Source organism: Cheilinus undulatus, linkage group 14 (genome assembly GCF_018320785.1).
Source record: "Cheilinus undulatus linkage group 14, ASM1832078v1, whole genome shotgun sequence".
Classification (NCBI taxonomy): domain Eukaryota; kingdom Metazoa; phylum Chordata; class Actinopteri; order Labriformes; family Labridae; genus Cheilinus; species Cheilinus undulatus.
Window position 1 is genome coordinate 44,207,362 of NC_054878.1, and position 27,045 is coordinate 44,234,406.

The window sequence follows — 27,045 nt, forward strand, 5'->3', positions numbered from 1 at the left end:
GTAACCTGACACACCAAAGAGACGGTTTCATAGATCCACACCACGTATTTGCAAGGCGTCTGAACAAACTGGTGAAAAAGCTGGCTCTGTGGCTGGAATCAAGTTGAACTCATTGGAGGATGTGGTGGAGAGATGCACAATGAAGAAGGTGGAGGCCATTCTGGGGAACATGGATCATCCACTTCATATCACCCTAAATGACCAAAGAAACAACGGTGGTGGACGGCTCCTCTCTCGTCGCTGCAGGACAGAAAGATTTAGAAGATCTTTCATACCATCAGCAATAAGACTATATAATTCTACCATACACAGATGAGATGCCAGACAAATGAATTTCCCTTTGGGGATAAATAAAGTTATTGTATTGTACTATTTCACATTCTTCTGGGAAAATTCCCACAGAAAGCTTTAGGGAAGGGCAGGACTTTTCAAAAAAATTCCCAGAAGGTGAATGGAGGAACGTTCTGTCTGTCACATTCATGACGGCCCAATCAGAGCCACAAGACAAAACAGCATTATGCTCATACACTACTCTTGAGCTGACAGGCTACCGCTGCTGTAGACTGTTAATGGCGGAGCTTCTCAGTGAATAAAATCGATGCCAAGGCAAGTCAAGAGACATGCAAAAACATCTTCTCTGCCAAGACAAGCTTTCAGTGTGGTTCTATGCTCTTGTTTTAAAAAGAAATGTTGTGCAGCTCTGACACAGCTGACACTGTGGCTAAGTTAGAGCTAATCACTACACTAGCAGCCATTGCATACAACCACTCGAAACAACTAACACTTTCTCCTTGTAACTCTCACAAACTCATGATGAAGCAGGTCAGCGGAAGAGCAAAAACATTCTTCCCATCATGAAAAGCTTTTAGTGTTGTTTCTATACCTTATTTCATACAGAAATGTGGTCCAGTTCTTGTAAAACTGATGCTATGTTACAGCAACATACAAACTAATCACTACACTGGAGGTAGCCATTTCAAACAGCTTAGAGTACAACTAAACTCCACCTACAACTACCGCCTCCTTCACCTCAAATGATTGGTCAGAACAGCATTCAGTTTGGCACAAACGTTGTGGATTGGAGCTTTTCCAAATGGATTTTCCTGATGACAGAGATGGAATCTGGTAGATCCATCTGCTTTGCAAGGTTAAAGACTCAATGGACACTTTGGCAATTTCTCAAGGAATTACTTCATTTTCTTTTGAAAACCAGCTTTTTTACTCAGAGAAAAGAAGATATATAAGGTTAAAACTTGAGTAAGTTTTAACCTTAAGTTTTGACTGGAATGTACGGTGGACAAAATGGAGCAAAAAAGGCCCCAACATCTTCAGCTTCATGAACATTCTTTCCCATGCCTATAAAGATATTGTCATTCTTTAAAGTTGATAAAGCATTCCATCCTTGCCTTTGAAAATGACACCATACTTTAAAGTTTCTAAAAAATTCTCATTGCCTTTGAAGGGGATGTCATTAAAACTTTATTCCAGGTACACATTCAGGACCCATCACCAATTGAGAACCACTGGACAAGAGCTCCCCTAATAAGAAAAATTAACACTTTTTTAAAAATGCAAATTATTAAAAATCAATACTATATGGCTAAGAAAAACTGTTGAAGTATTTAATTTACAAAAAAAATTTATGATTAGAAAAAAAAACACCCCTATAATAAGTAAGCATTTATTGCTGGGGATGTTCTAGTTGTTGCTGTATTTTATGAATCAAATAAAGAAAGGCTTTTTTTTTTTGCATTAACTGAAGCTAGTGGAGTTTCTAATACGACTCAGCATGTTGGTCCAACAATGAGGTCTGTGAAATCAAATGGAAATCTTTGAAAACGCTGTCCTATAGATGGCTGGATCTGGATGAAGATCACTGGCTGACCTTGTATTCTACTGATGGATTTGGGAATTGAACTGGAATACTCTTTGAATACAGACTGGGAGTACAGTGCTACCATGTCAGCTATCCTTACAATGTCAGCAGGAAATATCCCTCAGGGAGAGTACGTGTACCACATTACAACCAGGCATTGTTTAAATGTTTTTATATCATAGCTCATCCCTCATTAAGAGGTGTATTTTGAATGTAAATAAGGAGCCAATGGTGAGTAAAAAAGCATCAAAATAGACCCAAAAAAAGTGCCTGAAAGGACCCCTGGTCTAACAGCAAGGTCCAAGCCCCTAAAAAATCCCAAAAAATGCCTTCATATGCCATCATATGAAGGTAATGATAGTTATGTAGATCCCTATAGACACAGTATTCAATTCAATTCAATTTAAGTTTATTTATATAGCACATTTAAGACAACTTCAGTTGACCAAAGTGCTTCACATGAAGGAACAGCAAAAACCGTAAAGTACAATACTCACACATAATATCACTCATAAAAGCAGACAAATAAGTATAAGTCATGAGTTCCAAGATATCCTGTCTAGCTGGTATGAAATGCCAGGGAGAATAGATGGGTTTTCAGTCTAGACTTAAACTGGATCAGAGACTCAGAGGATCTGACAGACGATGGGAGACTGTTCCACAGTCTTGGTATAATCAGTAAAGCAATAATCGATGGATTACTGTGTGGTAAAATGGCATCAATAAATAAAAATGTAGGTGTCAGATAAGTCATCAGTAGTGAGCATCTATTATTATTTTTCCTGGCCTAGTGACATGTGAAAATATTAGAATGTGCTGAGATTGAGTTAAGATGCTTTTCTGTGAGCTGATGAAGCACCGTTGGCTATTTGGGGATTCATATTTACCATCTGGGTATGTTACGGATATGTTTATATTCTGACCTTCACGTTATTTATCTTATCTATATTCTCAGAGCAGGTCAACCTGTTCACCTCTGTGACGTCATCACCTCATCACCTTCATCAGCACCATGACTGCCACGCACGCGCACACACGCTCCCGAAAACACACACGCCCTGGATGTTGAATGCACCAGAGCGTCTCGTCACAAACATCCCGTCGGGCCTCAGTGCTCCATCCGCGGCTACAGGCAAAACAAGGACCCGCGGGAGGAACCGAGACAACACCGAGAGAGATAAACGGAGATAACGGACAGAGAGACATGTCTCCCTCTGTCTCCCTCTCTCCCCTCCTCCACGCCCTGCCTCCCCCCCTTCCTCCCTCCTCCTCTCTTACCTCCGCTCCAGATGCTGCCGCCGCTCCTGTCCTCGGATTGTAGCCGGGATTGTGGCACCGTGAGGCGGACAGATCATGAGAGGAGTCCCGGGGAGGTGCCAGTTCATGCAGGGGAGAGAGGAGCGAAGAGAACCGCGCTGATGCTGCTGTTATGGCATCCTCCGTCTCCTCCTGACGCACCAGCTGCCACCCGCTGCGTCAATGCACGTCAACACGCACCGCCGCACAGGATACCACACCAAGGGCCTTCAAAATAAAAGCCGTTCCTAGGAGTCAACAGCATGAGGAACATACTGCATACATTTAGACTGCCAGTGCATAAAAACAACAGTACTACTACTACTACTTATAATAATAAGTAGTAGTAGTATTCATCAGCCTTTAAGCTGTGCAATTACTCTAAATTTAGATCAAATTGCAATATGTTCTCCACTTTAGTTATGTGATTTGTTGTTGACAATTATACTGATGCTTACACCCCACTGTTTGGCAGATCTGTTATTTTGTCATGATGATTGCTTACAAGGTCAATATAACATATCAGTCAATATATTACACTGGTTGAAAAAAAATTAAATGTAAGTAGTTCATATAGAGTCATGCATCATCTACTTTCATCCTAACATACAGACCTGCCTACAGGATAGAATAGTTTATGTTTAATCTAGCTAATTTTGTGTTAGAATATAGAATGATGTATTACTTAGTCTCATATAATTCTGAGCCTCCCTCCGGCAGGCCATCATTTTGTTGCAACTATTCAGTCATTTAAAAAACGTAAATATAACGTCATACACCAGCAGAATGCTCTGATTCGCCGGATTCTGACCATGTGAACCGTATCAGGCTAAAATCAACACAGCTGTCGCAATTAATGCATTTGTCAGACAACAAACAATAATAAAAGTGGCACAGTTCACCATTAGAGGCTCCCCTGGAGATCTAATCATGAACTCCTTCTCTAAATCCTATGCTCTTATTTTGAAGGTCACCAAGTTTCCGGGCTGAGTGTTTGACGCTTCTCAGCTGATCATCCCGAAAACACACAGTACATTTTACAATAGTATTAAAATAATGAATGATTAACATGATCAATTTTCTATCTAACAATTAAAACATTTATTTCGCTTAATCAAGTGGAGTCACGTGATCTGACCACCCTTCTACACGAGAGGGACGCTCCGTTTGGCATGACGTCACCTCAGGCTCCGGCTAAACACCTGTAAAATACATATATGATTGGTGTGTTCAAGGCAACTTAACTGTTTTTAAACATTAATTAGAGAGTGAGACCAACAGAAGTGTAGCCGATTGACAGTAAGGACATAAAGGAGTAATTAAGTCTGTCTGTTTGGTTAGTGTATGAGAAGTTTGTCAGTAAAAAGCCACAAAGTTCAGAAAAGTAATTATTTTTTAAATGAGGTTCGGCTGAGACGTGAACTATTGACAAAAAAACTTTTAGCTATAGCATTATATCTGTTCATTGATGGTTGCATATGAACGTTAAATCACATTTCTAGTCGCTTAAACGGTCCTACTCTCACCTGAAAGACCTGTCTGAAGATCCTGATTAACAGCCCTCTAACACGTCCGCGAAACCAGGACAAAGAAAGTGAACACTTGCAGAACATTTGCGGCTTCTTGATCCGTATTTTCAAGTATAATTCTTTGAAATATTCAAAAGAATATCACGTGCTAACCAGGGTAAGCAGTTAACTGTCACACTCAAAGAAGGCGTTAAACTGAAGAACTGCAAACATCGCGAGACTTCACCGTGTGTGGACGGTTAACTACCGTTGTAAGCATAAAATAATCTTTGAAGTGATCCACAAGTTAATACATGATGTTAAATCTCTGAATAAAAGTGGCTTAGCTCACCATGTTAACCTGGGATTGCGTTAAACTCTTCAGGATCCTCAGCAGCACTGCACTGCAAACATCGAGAGATTTCGCGGAGCCGATTTTCCTTCCAACGGTCCCTGGAGATTCTCTGAAGACAAAGCAATGTAAGTTAATATTATGTTTTTTGGTTCAGTCAGCCTGCTAAGCTGGTCATAAATTCTGTTTTTAACCATGTTGTTTGCTTGTTTTGAATATGTCATTAGAACAAGTCAAGTTTACTAGCACTAGCCTACAGTAGCATTACTGTTGGCTAACAGAGATGTGAACTTATTTCAACATGAACCTGTTCTAATAATTATTTTAATGATTTTAATCCAGTTAATCACTCTGGAAACTGAAAAACGCAGGGGTGCAAATCAGGAGATGTAAAAACATACATGAAGGGGGCACAAGGGTGCATCAAGCCTTAATCTGAAAAAAACATCATGTACCCGAATATTGTACACTGAGTCTGTTGCATTCTGTTTGTATTCACTGCAAACATTTGTAGAATGAGGCAAACTGTTTCGAAATGCAATGAAAATAAACATTTAGAACGAGCCTGTGGGTCTGTCACACCTTAAAAATCCTAGTCCAAGTTGGAGAGATGGAGAGCAACTTTAACTTCAGGCTCTTTGGTGGCTGTGAGAACAAACATGTGCCTTTATCTAGTAGAGTGTTACTCAACCCTGCTCAACCAAAGAGCCCAATTGTTAAAAAAATACCTTAGCAAGAGCCACAATCTAAGTGGTAAAAGAAGGCAAAAATGGGTAAAAGTGGCAATAAAAATGGGTTAAAAGGTGGAAAAAATGTTCAGAAAGTGGGAAAAATGGCTGGAAAGGGGCAAAGTATGCATAAAGTGGTAAAAATGAGTGAGAGATGACAAAAAAATCAGATAAAGGTGGCAAAAATGATCAAAAGCGACAAAACATGGCAAAAATTAGTGAAGAGTGACTCAAACAGGCAAAAAAGCAAAAAAGGTGGGCAAAATAGGCAAAAAGCATCAAAATGGAGGCAGGGAGTAAACGTGGGAAAAAAATAGATACAACATTGTATTGCGATATTTTGTCTGGTGATATATCGTATCGTCTCGTCCCCCAAGTATCGATTTTTTCAGATTAATTTCTAATATGAACTGAAGTCTGTGGTAATGGAAAAATAAAACCAATTGTTTGTCCAGTGAGGTCGGCAGAGGTGACAGTCATAGAGCAGGAGGAAAGTTAGTACAACAAACATGGCAGCACCAGGGGAAGGACATTAGGAATGCAAGCAGGGCACGAATGAAATGGACATGACACATGAGGTTTGCAAGAAGTGCTACATGAAAATAAAATACTGCAGAAATATGACAAACATGAGGGCAAGACTAACGCTAACTCAGCTAAACACTTGAAAAAAGGTATGGGTTGCAATATATCACTATATATGGTATCACAATACTCACTGTATTGCAAAATGTTTAAAATCGCAATAATATCGAATCGTGACCCAAGGATTGTGATAATATTGTATCGTGGGGCCACTAGTGATTCCCACCCCTAGCGGTGAGTAGCATTTCACACTGCCTCCTCAGGTTAGTAGTATTGCTGTGGCCAGCCTTGCATATTGCGTCACAAATATTGCAGCGTAATTTGCATCGGATTTTGAAAGTGGAGCCATACCTTCGACCTCTTCCGATCAGCCATGCCTGCTTTGTTGACTGAATGAGGTGCTACTGATTATGCTCCCTTGCGTGCAGTGCTGCATTCATGTTCGACATGGAAATTTACCTGCTCTTCCACTCTCTCACAGTGACGAGGATGCACACGTGATACTTGAATAAACACTCAGGATTACCGGCGGAATTCAGCCGGTAGCTACGAAAGTACTGAATTCAGTACCCATCCCTACAAACGGTGGCTGTTTTGCTTTTTTTATGTTTAGTGACAGAATGAAAAATGCTGAGTGGACAGACTGGGCAGCTGTCTGTCACAAAGCACTTTGTTACTCTTACCGTGATGTTTATGCCTAGTGAGTGCACAAAACAAAAAACACGTGTTTAAACCGGTGATGATGTTGTGAAAACCCATGGTTTACTGCCCACTACTAATGTGAATAACTTTATAAAATACTTTTTGTAAGGGAAAAAAACAATATCAAAAGTTTATGCAATGATTGTTGAAACTGATGGTGACCCAGCAGGTCTATAAATGAATTCAACAAATTCCCCTCACAGACTCACATTTTACACCAAAAACAGAAAAATCGTCTTCATTTATTTTAGTGCCATAAATCATGTTAATCATTGTAGAAAACAAATGGCATTGATGAAGCAAACATTACATCGAATCTCAGTTGTGCCCTGAATAGACATCAAGTGTTAGCGTTGTCTGAACTCATAAACATCCACCATGTGGCTCAAAGTGAAATACATAATAATTCCATACATCTCTAATTCAGGAAAAAGGAACATGCTTGGTAACAGAACAAAGAAAAACATTTAAAGTTTGATTCAAACATACTAATACCTTTATCTGCGATGGTAAATAACAAGTTTGTAAAGCAGAATTGCTTCAAGTTGTTTTTTTCTTCTGTGAAGAGTAGACGACTACCTTCTACAGAGTGCACAGTTTCACGTAGGAGTCCCGTCCAAACCCAAACCCAGCCAAGAGCGTCTCAGTGAACGTGGTGTTGTAGGTGTGGAGGTGGGTCAGCACATCAGAGGAGACCTTGTAGAAGGACAGAGTGCCAGCGGGACAGTCCACGTACACAGCTACTCTGTCAGTGACAGAGGTACAGCAGAAAGGGACTGCTGGAGTTTTGTCATTGTGACGGTGAGCGAAACCTTGGTCAGTGCAGTGCAGTCTCCAGGAGTGGTCATTAAATCCAAACACACAGTCGTCACTGTTTCCTTTCCTTCTGATGCTTTTGTACGTCACCGCTATAGTAACCCTTTCTTTCCACTCAACCTCCCAGTAGCAGCGACCAGTCAGACTTTCTCTACACAGCACCTGAGTCCAGATTTCAAATCTCTCTGGATGAGGAGGATGTGCTTGATCCTCCTCCAAAAATGTCACCTTCTTGTTGTTTTCAGACAGTTTGAGCTGTTTGTGGGCCGTGTTTGGGTCCAGTGAGATTTCGCAGAAATCTGATGGAGGGAAAAAGACACAGCAGCAGTTAAGCATCAGACACACCTGAATGCTTTATTCTTTGCCTTATGGTCAATAAGATTTAAACTGATTCCACACTTACACTTCCTCAGACCAGGTTTCAACCACTGCTCTCCAACATGGTCCAACCTGCAGGAAGAAACACAGACTCACAATGATTGTGAGTCACAGTAAATTCACAGTAATTTTCTGTCCGAAATGACTATTCACTGCTGTTCATCCTGCCTAAAATCCTGACTCCTGAATCCTGACTGCTGGTGTTCTAACTGTTGCTAGTACTGTCCGAAATGAGTGTTAACTGCTGGTATGCTAAGTGCTGTCTATCCTGTCCAGAATGAGTCATAACAGCTGATGTTCTGACTGTTGCTCTTAACGGCTGAGTCCTAACTGCTGGTATTCTAACTGCTGTCCATCCTGTTCAAACTGAGTCCTAACTGCTGGTGTTCTAACTGCTGTCCATCCTGTTCAAATTGAGTCCTAACTGCTGGTGTTCTATTGTCCACCCTGTGCAAAATGAGTCCTAACTGCTGGTATTCTAACTGCTGTCCATCCTGTTCAAATTGAGTCCTAACTGCTGGTATTCTAACTGCTGTCCATCCTGTTCAAAATGAGTCCTAACTTCTGGTATTCTAACTGCTGTCCATCCTGTGCAAATTGAGTCCTAACTGCTGGTGTTCTATTGTCCACCCTGTGCAAAATGAGTCCTAACTGCTGGTATTCTAACTGCTGTCCATCCTGTTCAAATTGAGTCCTAACTGCTGGTATTCTAACTGCTGTCCATCCTGTTCAAACTGAGTCCTAACTGCTGGTGTTCTAACTGCTGTCCATCCTGTTCAAATTGAGTCCTAACTGCTGGTGTTCTATTGTCCACCCTGTGCAAAATGAGTCCTAACTGCTGGTATTCTAACTGCTGTCCATCCTGTTCAAATTGAGTCCTAACTGCTGGTATTCTAACTGCTGTCCATCCTGTTCAAACTGAGTCCTAACTGCTGGTGTTCTAACTGCTGTCCATCCTGTTCAAATTGAGTCCTAACTGCTGGTGTTCTATTGTCCACCCTGTGCAAAATGAGTCCTAACTGCTGGTATTCTAACTGCTGTCCATCCTGTTCAAATTGAGTCCTAACTGCTGGTATTCTAACTGCTGTCCATCCTGTTCAAACTGAGTCCTAACTGCTGGTGTTCTAACTGCTGTCCATCCTGTTCAAATTGAGTCCTAACTGCTGGTATTCTAACTGCTGTCCATCCTGTTCAAATTGAGTCCTAACTGCTGGTGTTCTAACTGCTGTCCATCCTGTTCAAAATGAGTCCTAACTGCTGGTGTTCTAACTGCTGTCCAAAATTGAGTCCTAACTGCTGTTGCTCATACTGTTGCTCATCCTGTCCAAAAAGACTCTTAACTACTGTTGTTCTAACTGCTGTCCATCCTGTTCAAAATGAGTCCTAACTGCTGGTGTTCTAACTGCTGTCCAAAATTGAGTCCTAACTGCTGTTGCTCATACTGTTGCTCATCCTGTCCAAAAAGACTCTTAACTACTGTTGTTCTAACTGCTGTCCATCCTGTTCAAATTGAGTCCTAACTGCTGGTATTCTAACTGCTGTCCATCCTGTTTAATATGAGTCCTAACTGCTGGTGTTCTAACTGATGTTCATGTTCACGGGTCCCCCTTATTTTTGTCTTAATCTGTTATTTGTGCCCTTTCCTCATACATTAGCATGCTCCCCACCTTCCTAGAAATGCTCTTTAGCAGGCTTTCATCCCTGTTCTCTCTGATCTTTCTAGGCTGCTACCGTTCAAAGCCTTTTTTTTTGCCCTCCAGCCCTCTGTACTGATCATGTGACTGCAATTTCTGAATATGTGCTGACAGTCTGAGTCACCACACTTTGTACCACTGATGAGCTTTTTGACCACCTCAGTGACATCTGTCAAGGATATAGGTGGGTCTTCCCCTGGATCTTAGACTCTACTCCCTCTCAAGAGAACATGAACAAGTGTTTCTCAAAGTGTTCCTTTTTCCACCCAACAACATCCTCAGTCTGAATCAGTAGTTTTCCACTCCTGTTGATAACGGTTTGAGCCAATCCCTGCTTTTCCCTCCCAAGTAGTCAAGTGGCAAGCCAGCACATCCTTTGGCCAACTGAAATGCCTCCATTGCCTCCACGAACTCCTTCCACAGAGGTTCAATAACATTGCTTCATCTGGGTTCAGATTAGGCAGACCGTTCTTCATAGTAACTCCCTCCAGGTGTCCCTATCTTTGTGCACATGGGCATTGAAGTCATTAGAGCAATGGAGTACCCTGTTAGTAACCGTTCCAGGACACCACCCAGAACCTCAAAGAAGGCTGTCTAATCTAAGCTGCTCAGTGCATATACTAACAGCAAGAGCTCTCCTCTATGCAGCCTGAAGATGCTTATATGTATCCCCACACCCACCCAGAACATCTCAAGGACTTTGGTTCCAGCACCAGTTCTGTGAATAGGGGAAAGCCTTACCATATCTAGTTATAAATGCTCCACCTCATGTACCAGATAGGGCTTCCACCACATTAAAGAGGGGATGTTTTGTGTGGCAGGGATCAGTCTGTGCCCCTGGGGGTCAAAATGCTCAAATCCACATCTTTGCCTGCCAACAAGCTTGCTTTGCACCTAACCCTGATATTATTCCCAGCAGGTTGAGGCCAAAAAAATGTTCTTTAAATGAGGTTATGACACAAATAATGTGACAATGGAATAAAATTTGAAAACAATAAAACCTCAGTTAGATGGACTGGTAAATTAAAGACCAACAACGGTTATCAAATATTTGACTTAATCTTGTTGGATAGCAAGAAACTGTATAGTTGAGTACACAACACATAGTGAGCTCATTGTCTGCTTCTACCTGAGTGTGTCCAGTCTCCAGAGTGGATCCTTGATGCCGGCGGACAATAGCTTCATTCCTGAGTCTCCTGGATGATTGTAGCGTAGATCCAACTCTTTCAGATGGGAGGGGTTGGACTGCAGAGCTGAGGCCAGAGAGGAACAGCCTTCCTCTGTGATCAGACAGCCTGATAGCCTGGTGTTCACAAAAAGTCTACTTAACTTGGTGATTTAGAAAATGTTTTTGAGTGTAAGAAGAATTTGAACTTTGCATGTGCAATGGTCAATACTAAATGTTTGATAAAGGGATCCTGACCTGAGCACTTCCAGTTTGCAGTGTGGACTCTCCAATCCAGCACAAAGCAGATTCACTCCTGAATCCTGCAGGTCATTGTTACTCAGGTCCAGCTCTCTCAGACTGGAGGTCTGGGAGCTGAGGACTGAAGACAGAGCTTCACAGCTTCTCTTTGAGAGGTTGCAACCAATCAACCTTAAGAGAAAAAAGTGCTGAGCACAAACAAAATGTTTATGTTCTCATGATCTTAAAAGTCAGAAATAAATTTCTCCACTTACCGAGCTGTTTTTGAGGCTCTGACCACTGGCAGCAGCTTCAGAAGAGCCTCCTCTGAAGCAGAGTATTTCCTCAGGTCAAACACCTCCAGATCTTTTTCTGATGACAGTAAGATGAACACCAGAGCTGACCAATCAGCAGAAGCCAGTTCATTCATGGAGAGACTTCCTGATTTCAGGAACTCTTGGATCTGCTCCACCAGAAAACGATCATTCAGTTCATTCAGACAGTGGAACAGATTGATGCTTTTCTCTGCAGAGACATTCTCACTGATCTTTGTCTTGATGTACTGGACTGTTTCCTTGTCAGTCTCTGAGTTCTTCCCAGTCTGTGTCAGCAGACCTCGAAGAAGATGCTGATTGGTTTGCAGTGAAAGACCCAGGAGGAAGCGGAGTAACAAGTCCAGGTGTCCATTTGGACTCTTCAGGGCCTGGTCCACAGCACTCTGATGGAGTTGTTTCAGTTTAGATTTGTCTCCAAAGATTCTAGAGATCAGTGATGGTGTTTGTTTTTCTGCCATCAGGTTGACTCCAGAGTTGATGAAGGTCTGATGGACATGAAAAGCAGCCAGAAACTCCTGAACGCTCAGGTGGATGAAGCAGAACACCTTGTCCTGGTACAGTCCTCTCTCCTCTCTAAAGATCTGTGTGAACACTCCTGAGTACACCGAGGCTGCTCTGATATTGATGCCACACTCCATCAGATCTGAGTCATAAAAGATCAGGTTTCCTTTCTGCAGCTGCTCAAAAGCCAGTTTTCCCAGAGACTCAACCATCCTCCTGCTCTCTGGAATCCAGTGTGGATCTGTCTCAGCTCCTCCATCATACTTGATGTTCTTCACTTTGGATTGAACCACCAGGAAGTGGATGTACATCTCGGTCAGAGTCTTGGGCAGCTCTCCTCCTTCTCTGGTCTTCAGCACATCCTCCAGGACTGTAGCAGTGATCCAGCAGAAGACCGGGATGTGGCACATGATGTGGAGGCTTCTGGATGTTTTGATGTGGGAGATGATTCTGCTGGTCTTATCCTCATCACCAAATCTCTTCCTGAAATACTCATCCTTCTGTGGGTCAGTAAACCCTCTGACCTCTGTCACCATGTCAACACACTCAAGAGGGATCTGATTGGCTGCTGCAGGTCGTGTGGTTATCCAGAGACGAGCAGATGGAAGCAGTTTACCGCTGATTAGGTTTGTCAGCAGCACATCCATTGAGGCGGACTCTTTAACATCAGTCAGGATCTTGTTATTTTTGAAGTCCAGAGGAAGTCGACACTCATCCAGACCATCAAAGATGAACACAACCTGGAACTCTTCAAACCTGCAGAGTCCTGCTTCCTTGGTTTCAGTGAAGAAGTGATAAAGAAGCTCCACCAAGCTCAGCTTTTTCTTTTTCAGCACATTCAGCTCTCTGAAAGTAAATGGAAAAGTGAAGTCAATGTCCTGGTTGGCTTTGCCTTCAGCCCAGTCCAGAGTGAACTTCTGTGTTAAGACTGTTTTCCCGATGCCAGCCACGCCCTTTGTCATCACTGTTCTGATTGGTTCATCTCTTCCAGGTGGAGCTTGAAAGATGTCTTCCTGTCTGATAGTTATTTCTGGTCTGTATGATTTCCTAGATGTTGTTTCGATCTGTCTGACCTCGTGTTCATCGTTGACCTCTCCAGTCCCTCCCTCTGTGATGTAGAGTTCTGTGTAGATCTGATTCAGAAGGGTTGGGTTTCCTGCTTTAGCAATCCCCTCAAAGACACACTGGAACTTCTCCACCAGGTTAGATTTCAGCTTACTTGGGCAATCTAAAGCACTGGTTCCTTGAGAACAAATAAAAGATGTATTAACAAACTGAAGATAGAACCGGTCAAATGGATTTAAACTTCAAGACATCAGGATGGTTTTTATTGTCTCGAATTCTGAAATCAGCACAGGAGTTAATAAACAACCTCATCATTTACAAATGTGTACAGCTTATTACGAGCAGAGGTTTTCGTAGTAAACACTAGACACTTGTGAGCTCCAGAAAAGGGAAGGTCAGCGTAGAAGTCCCTAAACCCAGTTAAATCCTATTTACCTCCTCAAGTCAAATGTGCCAACTGATAAGCAGCAAACAGCCAACACCTCACCAGGGTTGTCAAGTGAGAACTCTCCTTAGCTGGTGTTTCGTTCATTCAGTCCACTATGTCAGGCCTCAAACTAGTGCAGACTATCTCCCTTGGCACAACAAGTTTCCTAAATCTGCCTGCATCTCCCAGTCCTTAACACCCAGCTGGCCTGACTGGTGCCTACCAAAAAACTTGCCTCCTTTAACGTTCTCTCCCTCCCGAACAAACTGAACTGTCCCCTCTCCTTGAGTAAATCCTGCATTCACCTGTAGCCCTCTGTTTAAATTCTGCTAAACTTTTCAAAAGCTTGTTATGCCAACATGTCTATCTACCTTATGAAAAACTGATCTTAAAACCTGTCAAAATGTGCCTCAAAGTTTCTGTCCCAGAGCACAACGGACATGAAAGATCCCTGTCAACCCAGCTTTGTAGGTACTTGGGTGATGGTGGAATATCATGGGTAGCCCCTAACAGGAATTTCTCCATACTCCAGAGTCCACTCCTCTTCTCTACACCCTCCTAGTTCACCCACTGTCCCTTCTTAGCCTGAGCCTCAGCCTAAGTACACCTCACTACCTTATAATGCTCCACTACCAGCCTCCTTCGATCTTTAGGACCTACTTTGTTCCATGCTGGTTTTCCTGAGCTAAGTCCCAAGTCTCCCCAGTGCTCTGAAAATTGCCTACAATTTCAGCATGCCCAAGAGCTGCCCCCCGTCTGCCTGTCTGGATATGGAACCTCGTAACAAACTACTCCATCTGATACCAGTAACTGTTCTAACCTTTGTGCACATGAACTCTTCTGTTAAGCTGGTAATTTGGAGTCGGAGTATTGTCCTCAGTGTCATCCAGCCCAAGACTGACTCATTCCACCATCATGACTTTCGATTAAACAGCAACAACCAAAAGTAAACTGAAAAAAAAAAAAAAAAAAAAAAACCACCTGAAAATATGTTAAAAACTCTTACTGCTCTGCAGACAGTCAGCCAGCTCCTCCTGCTTCATTTTCCTCAGGAAGTTCAAAGTGATCTTCAGAAATTCCTCCCTGCTGCTTCTCCTCTGCTCCTCCTCTTTACCATCGAGCACAAAGCATTCTGGGCAATCGGGACTCAGAACTCTCTGGATCTTTTTCAGCTCACTCTTCACAAATCTGATGATGTTCTCCTCAAGCAGCTGGAACAGGACAAAATATTAACTTAAACTGACGATGAGTGACATAAACTCTGCTGGTCTGCATAATTAGAAAATTGATCACAGTGAGGATTCAGTATTGTAAAATGGACTATCTATTAGAAGTTCAATAGAGGGTTGCTTGCAGCCTGTGTTGACCTCAGGAAGGCAATCATCTTGGTAAGCAGAGATGCTCTGTGGAGAACTCTGGAGCTCCATGGGATCCCACGTTCTCTCATCCAGCCGATGTCTGCCTTATAATCTGGAACAGAGAGTGCTGTGAAGTGTGGTGGCTCCCCCTCTGACTTCTTCCCAGTTGATTCCAGGATGTGTCTTGGTCCCTAGGCTCTTCTGTACCTGTATGGACTGGATAATGGGGCGGGTAACATGGGCAGTGAGCTGTGGCGTTTCATTAGGTGATGTCCAGATCACTGCCCTGGACTTTAGTAGTGATGATGCTGTGGCCCTTGCAGAAACTGCAGATGTCATTGTGGGGCCTCTTAACTTGCTGAGTGAGGAGGCTGAAGCATTGGGAATGCACGTCTCCTGGGCCAAAACAAATATCCAGGCACTTCGGAATGTCTTGGATGCTGCCATCAACACTTTGTCTGTGAATGGTGACAGTGTGGAAGTTGTGGAGCAGTTCAACTACTTTGGCAGTGTAATCCAATGATCTGCTGACTGTGAGGTTGAGATCAACCACAGACTTAGACTCGTACATGGGGTGATGGGTTTGTTGAGCTAGACAGTGAGGCCAAAATCTGAGCGTGCCAACAGAAGTCAGATTCTGTCCATCCTTGGTCTTTCCAGTCTTACTATACTCTTGTGAGGCCTGTATGTTAACAGATGCCCAGAGGTGCTGACTGGACTCCTTTGTGACAACTTCTCTTAGGCACATTTTTGGGTTTTATTGGCAATACCATGTGGTAATACTGTCATGCACAGGAGAGTGGGGATGGGAATGGCAGCTGTGCCTTGATGGCTATCTGGTGCGCTTTCCCAGACCTAATCCAGCTCACTGCTGAGAGCCTAGGACCCGATGAGCTGGTCCAGATGCTGGGGGTGACCGCAGGTGTCATGGAGGGGGCAGCTGGGAGGATACCTGGAGAGACCGGACATGGGCCTAGCACAGGCCTGGAGGATGGCCATCAGGAGGCCAGAGCAGTACAGGCTGACTTGGCAAAGTGCTGAACAAGCATATGCTCAAATACCTGAGCTGAATGTTTATTTAGTAGTAGTGGTTGTGATTGTTCATTTACTCACCCTAAATATAGAGTCCAGTCTTGTTTGAGTACTGGGAGCCGTGGTAGCCTTTGGTCTGTAAAGAAAACAAAAATAGCTCTTCATAACAAATTCTTGAAGAAAAAGAATTTATTGTGACAAAATCAGTCTCTCAGGTTAGAATACTTTTATTCACCTCCCCCAGTGGCTGGTAGGTTGAGCAAATTCATCTGACACTACTCAAGAATCACCCGCATTTGGCTGGTGGTGGGGCTAATTCCCCACCCTAATCCAAAGGCCTAGACAATGACATACAATTCTGAGGTTCACCTGCAACTGTGATGCATACTTAATGGACTCTGTTCATTTCTTAATGCCTTCAATGATGCACTTTCTGGGCATAGTTAGACCAAATATGATCTCTTGAGATCTCCTGAAACTATGAACAGCAGAACCACATCACACTGACTTTCTACTGCAAATAGCTGTGTTATGTTCTCAGTAGTACTTTGGTTGGCAAATGTATAGAACCAGTTCATGAAGTTTCTTAAACCAGGATGAAAGTTTGTGTCTATTTGAACTCTTGTTTCTACATTTGTCTTGTTAAATTTGCAAATTTGAGAACATGTAAAAGTGCAAAAATGTCAGGGAAAGGAAATTATGTTAGAGAAACCATTAAAGATTAATGTTTTTATTTATGAGGAGGAAAGATTTACATTACCTCTGTGCTGTCGAGTGATCAACATCTTTAAAGTTCAGAGGTTGACCAATAGACCGGTCACTCTTGTAGGACACACAGCTGGGACCAGGTCCAGGTCTGTATGAAGAGGGTAATTTGGGATTCAGTCGGTTAACAGTATTTCTAAACTTTCTCTAATCAGCACCAAGCTTTTGGTATGAACCCTGGTTTTTATACCTTGTTGGCTCACGTGCAAATTTTAAAACAAGGTCAAAAACAAACAAATCTCAACAAAGGAAAGAGTGAACCTTAAGACAGACAATTTGCATCCTTACTTCTGATCAGTGGACTGTTGTCTGTCTTTAAAGTTCAGAGGTTGACCAATAGACCGATCACTCTTGTAGGATACACAGCTGGGACCAGGTCCATGTCTGTATGAAGAAAGTAAGTTTAACCCAGTTAGTTCACATTGGACCTCATTCCTAACTGTTCTCAGGAACATTTTGTCTTTAGCACCCTCATGCTCAGGGTTCAAGAAGATTTGTGCCAAGCTTGGCAAAGCTTGAAAGCACTTCAAGCTCAATCCAAGAGCTAAAGAGCTAAATCGGCATCTCTAGGAGTGGCATGGATTTGAGGCAAAAGAAAAAGCCATTAGAAGCAGAAACTGTGAAAGCGGGCTTGCATCAAGGAGGATCTAAATCCAAAACTGTTTGATTTATGTTTTTTAAAAAACGACTACACATTTGTCGTGCAACATCTCTCTGGCCCTTCATTTGAAATCCTTTCTCAGGAACTGGCCCTCTTTTAAAACTAATTGGATAGTCCTGCAGTAAATATTGGTGCATGACGCCAAGTAATCTTTTACTTTAACCAACCAGTAGAGGAATGTTTGTGGATTTTAACAGTGGTTTTCATATTTTTTGCTCACATTTGCAAATTTGAGACTGTTTTGGAAAAAAAAGAACACCGTGATGATTAACGAAAGATTGAACCTTCGGGGATACAGAGAATTTACATCCCTACCTCTGTGCTTTTGAGTGATCACCATCTTTGAAGTTCAGAGGTTGACCAATAGACCGGTCACTCTTGTAGGACACACAGCTGGGACCAGGTCCAGGTCTTGATGGAGAGAGGTGATATGGATAAAACATTTCTGAATTTTAACCCAGGTTTTTATACTTGATGTGCTCACATTAACAACGCTGAGATAAATTTAATAATCAAGAACATATAAGTCATAATAAAGGAAAGTTTTAACATCCGTAAAAACAGAAAATTTACTCTCTTACCTCTGGTTGAAGTTTAGAGGTTGACCAATAGACCGGTCACTCTTGTAGGATACACAGCTGGGACCAGGTCCGGTTCTGTATGAAGAAAGTTTGACCCCATTCAGTTCACATTTGGCCTCATTCCCAACGGTTCTTAGGAACAAATTTGTCCTCAACAGCCTCATGCACATCTCAGGAGAGCTAGACTATTTGCATCCTCACCTCTGGTCAGCAGATGGTTGTCCATCTTTGAAGTTCAGAGGTTGACCAATAGACCGGTCACTCTTGTAGGACACACAGCTGAGACCAGATCCAGGTCTGTATGAAGAGGGTTATTTAGACTTCAGTTAGTTCTCAGTGTTGGTAAACTTTCTCCAATCAGTACCAAACTGCTTGTGGATATGAACTCTGGTTTTCAGACCATGTTGGCTCATATGTGCAAATTGAAAACAAAGACAAAAACATATATCGAAATGGAGAATTAAACCTCAAGAGAGACGGTTTGAATCCTTACTTCTGGTCAGCGGACTGTTGTCTGTCTTTGAAGTTCAGAGGTTGACCAATAGACCGGTCACTCTTGTAGGACACACAGCTGAGACCAGATCCAGGTCTGTATGAAGAGGGTTATTTAGACTTCAGTCAGTTTACAGTGTTGGTAAACTTTCTCCAATCAGAACCAAGCTGTTTGTGGATATGAACTCTATTTTTCAGACCATGTTGGCTCACGTGCAAATTAAAAACAGTCAAAAACATATTTATCTAAAATGAAGGCAGTATTAAACAGTCAGCAAATTGTTGTCTGTCTTTGAAGTTCAGAGGTTGACCAATAGACTGATCACTCTTGTAGGATACACAGCTGGGATCAGGACCAGGTCTGTATAAAGAGGCTAAGTTCGGCTTCAGCTAGATCACAGTGGATACCATTCACCAAACTGAGAAACCAATTTGACCTCAGCACTCCAACTTCAGACCTCAGGATTCTAACTTATGCCTGTTTTCTCACTGAAGATTTGTTCTTAGGTCATGGGAAAAAATAAATATACTAGGCTTGAAAGCAGGCTTGCATACATTTAAATGATGATACATTTGGGCAACATGATATTGGTTGATGAGTTCTTTCACTTCCTCTGACCAGAATGGAGCCATGTGGGCATCTGAACCCGGGTTTTCATATTTGTTTTGCAAACATGAATATTTAACTTTAAGACAGAGATAATTTGCATCCTCACCTTTGTCCATCTTTGAAGTTCAAAGGTTGTCCAATAGACCGATCACTCCTGAAGGACACACAGCTGGGATCAGGTCCAGGTTCCTCTAAGTCTGGTTTAAGCTTCTGCTTTGGGCTTCAACACAATGTACACAGAGAGTTTTAAGTTTGACCATTGATGGTAGAGTGATGCTGGTTCTGGTTCATGGACTGTCAGAGATCTTCATCTCACCTCAAAGCTTTGGTCCAGCTGTCATGTTCCCTATACAGAGCTGTGTTAGAGGGAGGGGCTCCCTGCTCTCTGTCCTCACTCTGATCCATAGCAGAGCCCCCACCTTCACACAAACACAACAACATGTTCATTCATTACAATGAGCTTTACATTTGACTTTATTCCTCCCAGTAACATGACACAAATATTCAGGACTGACAAAAACCATGTTGGAGCAGCAAACAGGATCTGAAAGCCCTCAATGTTACTCAGATCCCAGAACCCCCAGAAACACACCTTGATGTCTACAACAATATATGAGATCTACAGCAAATAAATGTCCATCTATTGTCCATTTAGCCTATCACTTTTTGGGTTGTAGGAGGGGCAACAAACTGTGGAGTGTCATTTGAGGATAACTGATGATGCTGGGATCCTTGCAGAGACTGAAGATGTCCTTTAGGAGGCTCTTACTCGCTGATCGAGGAGGCTGAAGCATTGGGAGTGCATGTCTCCTGGGCCAAAACAAAGATCCAGGCATTTGGGGATGCCTTGGGTGCTGAAATCGACTCTGTGTCCGTGAATGGGGAGAGTGTGGAAGCAGTTTAACTACCTTGGCAGCGCAATCTGCTGTAATCTGATCTGCTGACTGTGGGGCTGAGATCAGTCACAGACTTGAACTCACACATGGGGTGATGGGTTTGCTGAGCTGGACAATGAGGCGTTCCCAGTATCTGAGCATGTGGACAACAGTCAGAGTCTTTTGGCCCTTGGTCCTTCCACTCTATACTTTTGAGAGTCCTGGATGTTGACTGATAGTCAGAGGTGCTGACTGGACACCTTTGTGACGACTTCTCTTCGGCACATCTTTCGGTGTCATTGGCAAGACTGTGCCTACTGCTGACGTGTACGGGAGAGCAGGGATAGGAAGGATCAGCAGCCTGAAAAGGGAATGGCAGCTGTGTTTTTACAGGCACCTGGAGCATTATACCAGGCCTGATCCAGCCCACATACTGAGTACCCAGGACCCAGTGGGCTGGTCCAGACAAAGGGGGTGACCTTGGGCAGCAGGGAGGATACCTGAAGAATTGGGGCATGAGCCTGGTACAGGCCTGGAGGCTGGACATCGGGAGGCCTGAGCATTACAGGACCAAGGTTGATGCAGCAAAGTGCTAACTCTGCATATGCTCCCATCCACTTATAAAACACCCGAATTCAATAAGTAAGGTGCAGACAAATTCTTTTGTCCATATAGTGTGTTTGAGCTCTGTCCTTTTCCTCCACATCCTTCACTTCAGGGTATCAACAAACAGAAAACTTGACCAGGTGATTTGGGTGGATGGAGGCTGTCAGACCGGTTCAGGGACTCTGCTTTATTCTCTGAAGAAGACTCTGATTACAGTCAAACTGCTGCTGATTCTACTGGACAATCACAAACTAAAGAACACCTCAGTCTGTCTGAAATCACTGTTCTTTAGAGCAGTGGTTCTCAAATGGTGTGGTGAGGCACACTAGTGTGCCTTGAGGCACGTCTATGTTTGCCGTGAGAATTTGTACAATCATAGGTTATTACTTCAACTTCATCACAAGTACTGAAAAAAATGTTGGCTTGGTATCATTGGTGCTAGCATCCTGGCTAACAGTTACCTCATTTAGAGCTGAAAATCATGGCAAGCGATTGTTGGGTGGAAATAAGTATTAAAATTATTAATTCATACAACTTTTAACCAAGTTGACATTTTTTTCTACTCATTTTTGCCACTTCTTATTACTACTTTTGACCCATTTTTGCCAATTTATTGGATCTTTTGGCCACATGTAACCCATTGTTGCTATTTTTTGGCCATTTTTTTGCCCCTTAATAATCCATTTCAACCACCTTTTTGCAACTTTAACTCATTTTTGCCACTTTTCTGCCATTTGTATCCTTTTTTGCCACCTTTTGGACACTTTCAACCCATTTTTTGTCAACTTTTTTGTCAATTTTCACCCACTTTAGCCTTTATTTGGCCACTTTTTTGCCAAATTTTGCCGTTTTTATTTTTCATCACTTTTAACCCATTTTTACCACGTTTTTACAACATGTAACCCTTTTAGGCCACTTGTTACCCATTATTCCATGTTTTTGCCACTTTTAACCTATTTCTGGCCACTTTTTTGCCAATTTCTGCCCATCATTTAGTCCATTTTGCCAGTTATTGTCCAATTTTGCTATGTTTTTCATCAATTTTAACTCATTTTTGCCACCTTCCAGGCACCTTTTGCCAACTCCATGATTCCCCAGATGGCTGGGCCTCAGAAAGCTCTCTCCTTTATCCTCCCTTAGGGGCCACCTTGACTGTAACATTATTGAAACTCTATTTTGTATCGATATGAATGTGGTGTGCCTTGATTTTGTGGCTTGACCTTAGGTGTGTCTTGGGTGAAAAAAGTTAGAAAACCCCTGCTTTAAAGAACCTCTACTACAGATTTCAAACAGCCAATCAGCATGCAGAAACACTGGTCCAGTTAAACCAGTGATAGAGAATGGTGTGAGCACAGTGATCCTGATCACAAAGGTGGAGATTTCTCTGGAAGGTTTCCCACCTGTTGAACTGATTTCAGCTCAGCTTACAGACACTTTACATCTTCATATGAGGAGAGAAGAAGAAGCTGCACATTTGGCCCTTGTCTATCCTAGAGTGTGAATGTGTTTGATGTGAGGGCATTGGAAAAATACACTTGAGATCTATCAGTGCAGCAGTTCTTTCATAATAGACTCAAAATGTTCTTACAACACATTATGCAGCTGTAAATCTCTTCTTGTTTTTGCAGGAAAAGACCAAAACCTTTGACATGTAGGTGCAATACTATAAAAACCTTGGAGTTTGAATGCTTTAGCTTCACCACAGACTGAAAAATCTTTTAGTTAAAATGTATAAGTACTATGAATAATCTGGGACCCTTAATGGCCTGGAGCCCCTCAAGTTATAAATAAAGGTTCAAAAGAAACCTGGATTTGTATGACAAGGCTGGTAGATCTAAACTCTATTCAGTCAAAAAGAAAATATCTCAAGGTGAAAACAGAAGAAGGTATGGTAAGTAAGCTGAGAAAATGTACTCATTCAGTTGATAACTTTGAGTAAAAAAAACATCCTACCAAAGCTGGTTGTTTAATTTTAAAGATGGTTATTGTAATTGTATTCTGATATTATTTTCTGTCCAGATAATAATAACATAAGGTTCCAAAATATGATGTGAAAAAAATCTACATTTTCACAATGTTGTAAAATGTTAAGATTAAGGGTGAAGACCCAGTCATCCCAGGGTGCAAAGAACACACAAGCATGATAAGTTATCAGATTCAGACGGCTAAGATAGAGAAAAGGCTGGAGTAGTTTTAAAGCTAGAAACTGAATTTAATAAAGGATCCCACAGCCTTATTTGAATGTTGTTGACTTTTTGAAATGCAAGACGTCATTGTTGGACAATGATCCTAAATACACCAGCAACCCCACTTTGAATGGCTTAAAAAACTAAATGAAGGTTTTGGAGTGGTCTAGTCAAAGTCTGGACTTAAATCTGATTGACATGCTGTCGTGTGACCTTAAACAGGCCTTTCATGCAGGAAAACCCTCCAATATGTCTGAACTACAACTAGAATGTCTCCCTTTGTCCTAGTATAAAAAAGGTGTAAATAAGGGCTATATTAAATGTTTGTTGTATTTTGTCAACCACGTGTTCTGTCATTAATAAAACAAGATCCATTTATATATTTGGCATAAACAGTCCTTTATCAATTAATATTAGGTATAGTTCAGCCCTATCACCATTATGTTAATCCAGCATACCTTCAACACTTTGACAGAATTATAATATTATTATAATGATTATCATTGTTTTAATTATTATTGAATATCAGGCATAGTCTCTGTCTCATCGCTGAGCCCTAATGCTAATGTGTTTCCCCAGCAAACTACCAACACTGTGGCAGAGTTGGCGTGCTAGCTGGCTAAACCAGTGGAAATCAACCACTGCCACTCCAAATCTACAGATCTCATAACAAACTATTACCAGACCTATTTAACCTCCCAGCATCTGCTAACCCATTAAAGTTATATGACATTATTTGCGGTTACTGCTCATGAGCAGATGGGGATAACGTCTAACTGAATATATTTATTTCCCTATACTACTGCCCCAACATTAGTAAACAACAAAAATCAAACTACAAGCAGATAAATCACAACAGGACCCTAATTTAGAGCCGGCCCGGCAAGGTCCACTCAGTTCCTGGTAGCCTTGGCTCATTCTTACTTGTTGTGGTGTTTGCAACGTTTAGAAGAACAACGTTGTGGTTTACAGACAATGTCATTTAGACGTTTTAATCCAAAACCACCTAGTGGCATTAAGGACTTTGCCCCCGCTGGATACTCATACTGCCCTGACCTCCTGTATCAAAGTCAGCGATGCAAACCACTGAGCTATCCAGCAGTGTATTATTCCCTGCAAACACATTCCCAGAGCCTTCATTCATGGTTAGCCACCTGTACATCACGATGATCTTAAGATTCCTTGCACCATTTTAGGATTTTAAAGAAAATCTGTACATATTGATGATTTTTTATGGCACCAGTTCTGAACATCACACCCAAGAAGTCTTCTGAGGAGAATCAAGGGCAATTTGAGCAACGGTGTGGCGTGCAAATCCACACAGACTCACGGACAGACACACCACCAATTAAAGTAGTAAAATTCTGCAAAGAGGAGTGGGCCAAAATTCCTCCACAGCAATGTCAAAGGCTCAATACCAGTTGTTGCAAACACTTATTTGCAATTGTTGCTGCCAACGATGACACAACTAATTATTAAGTTCAAGAGGCATGACTTTGTACACAGGGCCTGGTAGATCGGTTTGGGTGGCTTTTTTCCCTTGATAAATGAAATCCTCATTTAAAAGATGCATTTTCCATTTACTTAGGTTATCGTGGTCTAACAAAATTAGTTTGATGATCTGAAACATTTGAGTGTGACAAATATGTAAAATATGAGAAATCAGGAAATGGGCAAAGACTTTTTCACCGCACTAGAATTAATGAAAGTATTGATGGCTTCTTTACACAGCAGCCCTCAACACTTAGTGTTGGACTGACCTGTGTTGTAAAAAGCACTTTGAGTGGTCAGATGACTAGAAAAGAACAATAAAAGCTCGAATATATTTCTCATGTTAACACTACAAAATTCAACTGATGACTCGTGATTGTTAAGAAATTCAGGAACTGCCCCAGAGTTACATCAAGCGAAGAAAAAATAGTCCACTTCCTCCTGGTCTGGATATGAGGTCTCTGGGACCTGTACCAGGCTGATGGTGACTCTGATTACAGTCAAACTACTGCTTATTCTACTGGGCAAACACTACTATAGAACACCTCAATCAGTCTAAAATCACTGTTCTTTACCTCAGAGAGAACTTCTACTACAGATTTCAAACAGCCAACCAGCATCCTGGAACACTAGTCCACTTAAACAGAGATAGAGTACAGCAATCCTGATCACCAAAGGTGGAGATTTCTCTGGAAGGATTCTCACCTGTTGAACTGAGTTCAGCTCAGCTTACAGACACCTTCATGTGTGGAGAGAAGAAGAAGTGGCTCGTTTGGCCTCTGTTACTCCTGGAGTCTGGGTCTGATGAGGGAAGCAGTCACTTCCCCATAGTTTCAGGGTGACGTCAGAACTGGTCTAACCTCTTAAACAAACGCGGGGAGTGTCAGAGAACTCAAAGGTCTCATCCTGTAGTTCTACACTCAGACCACTGGATGGTGCTAACACACCTTTTAATGAAGTAAACAGCACTGAGAGATGTGGTGAACAGCAGAGTGGATCACATACTGGGCCTCATCCAACAACACCTCAGTGTTTATTAGTGAGGACCCTATTAATACAGTAGGCATTCTTGGATATTATTCTTTTTTTCTTTTTAGGTCTTCACACGCCTTAAAGGTTTCATAATTGTCCCCCAATGGAAATTTTTATCTGATACTGGAATTGTGCAAGTCCTAACACGCTAAATAGGAGATAAATAAGAGCTGCATGCATGAAAATTAGCACACATGTGTCATGACTAGAGGGAAAACAAAGTCTCTTGGGACAATCCTCTGAAACAGTGGTTTTCAACGTGTGTGAGAGTGAGCCTCCCCTAAGAAGAACTGATCCGTTCCGTGGACCCCCACCCACAAAAAGGATTCAAAATCTTTTTTAAATTAAACAACAACATTTCAAACATTTATGTCTAATCTTTAAGCATTTCTAACATTAATATATTTTGGATATTTTGGTTTGCAAATGTCCTTCAACATCTGCCTTTCCCTCTTATTCAGTTATAATGCCATTAAAGACCCCTTTTACATATTTTTTTGGCCATTTTACAACTTCTTTATGTATTTATTTTATTTATTTATTTGTCACGTGGGACAATGGACATTAATGGACATAAACATGTAAATGTGCCAGATTGTAGCCATAGGCTAATTTCCATCTGCAGTCCTCAGCAGGATGATGGTATATACAAGAAAAAAGCACTTTAAAAATCTACATAAGAATCACACAGCACCAAAACAAGACCACATAGATGATACAATAAAATACAACGTACCATAGTTCTTTTTCCCCGTTTTTCCACTTTTATCCCATTTTTATCCTTTTTCACCTTTTTGCCCATTTAAGCTATCTTTCATTATTAAATATCCCCTTTTTTCCCTTTTTTTTAACCTATTTTTGTGACATCTTTTTGCCACTTTTATCCCATTTTTTGCCCATTTAAACTACCCTTTGCCATTACATACCACTTATTCCCTCCTTTTTGCCCATTTTTGTCACTCTTGACTGCTTTTTTCCCATTTAAGTCACTTTCCACTCATTTTTTTTGTCACTTCTCACAAATTTTTGCTACTCTCTGACCATTTTCCCACATTTTCCCCCATTTTTTGCTGCTTTTTGACTATTTTTGCCACATTTAACTTATTTTTATTGCTACTTCAAGCTGTTTTTGCCTCTTTTTACCTCTTAGATTGTGGCTCTTGCAGAGATATTTTTAATAATTTGGCTCTTTGGTTGAGTAACACTGCTCTATAGCATAGTCCCTATAGTAACTATAACTCTATCCATTTAGCTCAATGCACAGCAGAGGTTAGCAAAGGAAATCACCTTTTTTCTGGTTTATGGTTACGCACCTCCCCTGAAGCTCTGTGGCGCCCCCCAGGGGAGGCCTGCCTCACAATTTGAAAACCACTGCTCTGAAACATTGGTTCCCAGCCTGGGGTCCCGGACCCCCCGTGGGGGCCACCAAAGATCTTATGAGGGCTGCGAAGCGTTTTCTGCTCTGAGGCTGCAAAATAAGATTTATAAATATTGACTAAAAACATGATAAAGCAGTTATTAAGTAGTTTCTGCAAATTTCTTGATAAGAAAAGCATGCACACGAGTTTTATCAGTGAAACTGTTGATTTTTTATGGCAGTGTGTCACTATTTCTTCTCTCTTGGGTCCTGGGGGGGCTCCAAGGATAAACAGTTGGGATACACTGCTCTAAAATATACAGACAACAAA

General features: G+C 41.8%; 2 protein-coding genes across 6 annotated transcripts in view; both read right to left on the minus strand.

The window, feature by feature from the left end:
- cep170bb (centrosomal protein 170Bb) overlaps positions 1-4,846 on the minus strand; it is a 45,964-nt gene extending 41,118 nt beyond the window's left edge. For 4 of the 5 annotated variants that reach the window (XR_005992835.1, XM_041805080.1, XM_041805079.1 and 1 more), the window contains exons 1-2: positions 4,699-4,846; positions 3,155-3,420 (exon numbers count right to left, since the gene is read on the minus strand). The gene's annotated coding sequence lies outside the window, so the exon portion shown is untranslated. The remainder of the gene's footprint in view (positions 1-3,154; positions 3,421-4,698) is intronic. The other variant, XM_041805078.1, reaches the window with a different exon arrangement.
- A 2,423-nt stretch (positions 4,847-7,269) lies between these two features.
- LOC121521257 (NLR family CARD domain-containing protein 3-like) lies at positions 7,270-25,113 on the minus strand. The gene is made up of 16 exons (XM_041805092.1): positions 25,031-25,113; positions 19,484-19,586; positions 19,274-19,387; positions 18,559-18,654; positions 18,267-18,362; positions 18,066-18,140; positions 17,800-17,895; positions 17,112-17,207; positions 16,819-16,914; positions 16,140-16,194; positions 14,675-14,879; positions 11,616-13,419; positions 11,359-11,532; positions 11,065-11,238; positions 8,267-8,313; positions 7,270-8,162 (listed from the first exon to the last, which is right to left on the minus strand). The coding sequence occupies exons 2-16, from the start codon at positions 19,570-19,572 to the stop codon at positions 7,630-7,632; spliced, it is 3,750 nt and encodes a 1,249-aa protein (XP_041661026.1). The 5' UTR covers positions 19,573-19,586; positions 25,031-25,113; the 3' UTR covers positions 7,270-7,629.
- Positions 25,114-27,045: the final 1,932 nt, after the last annotated feature.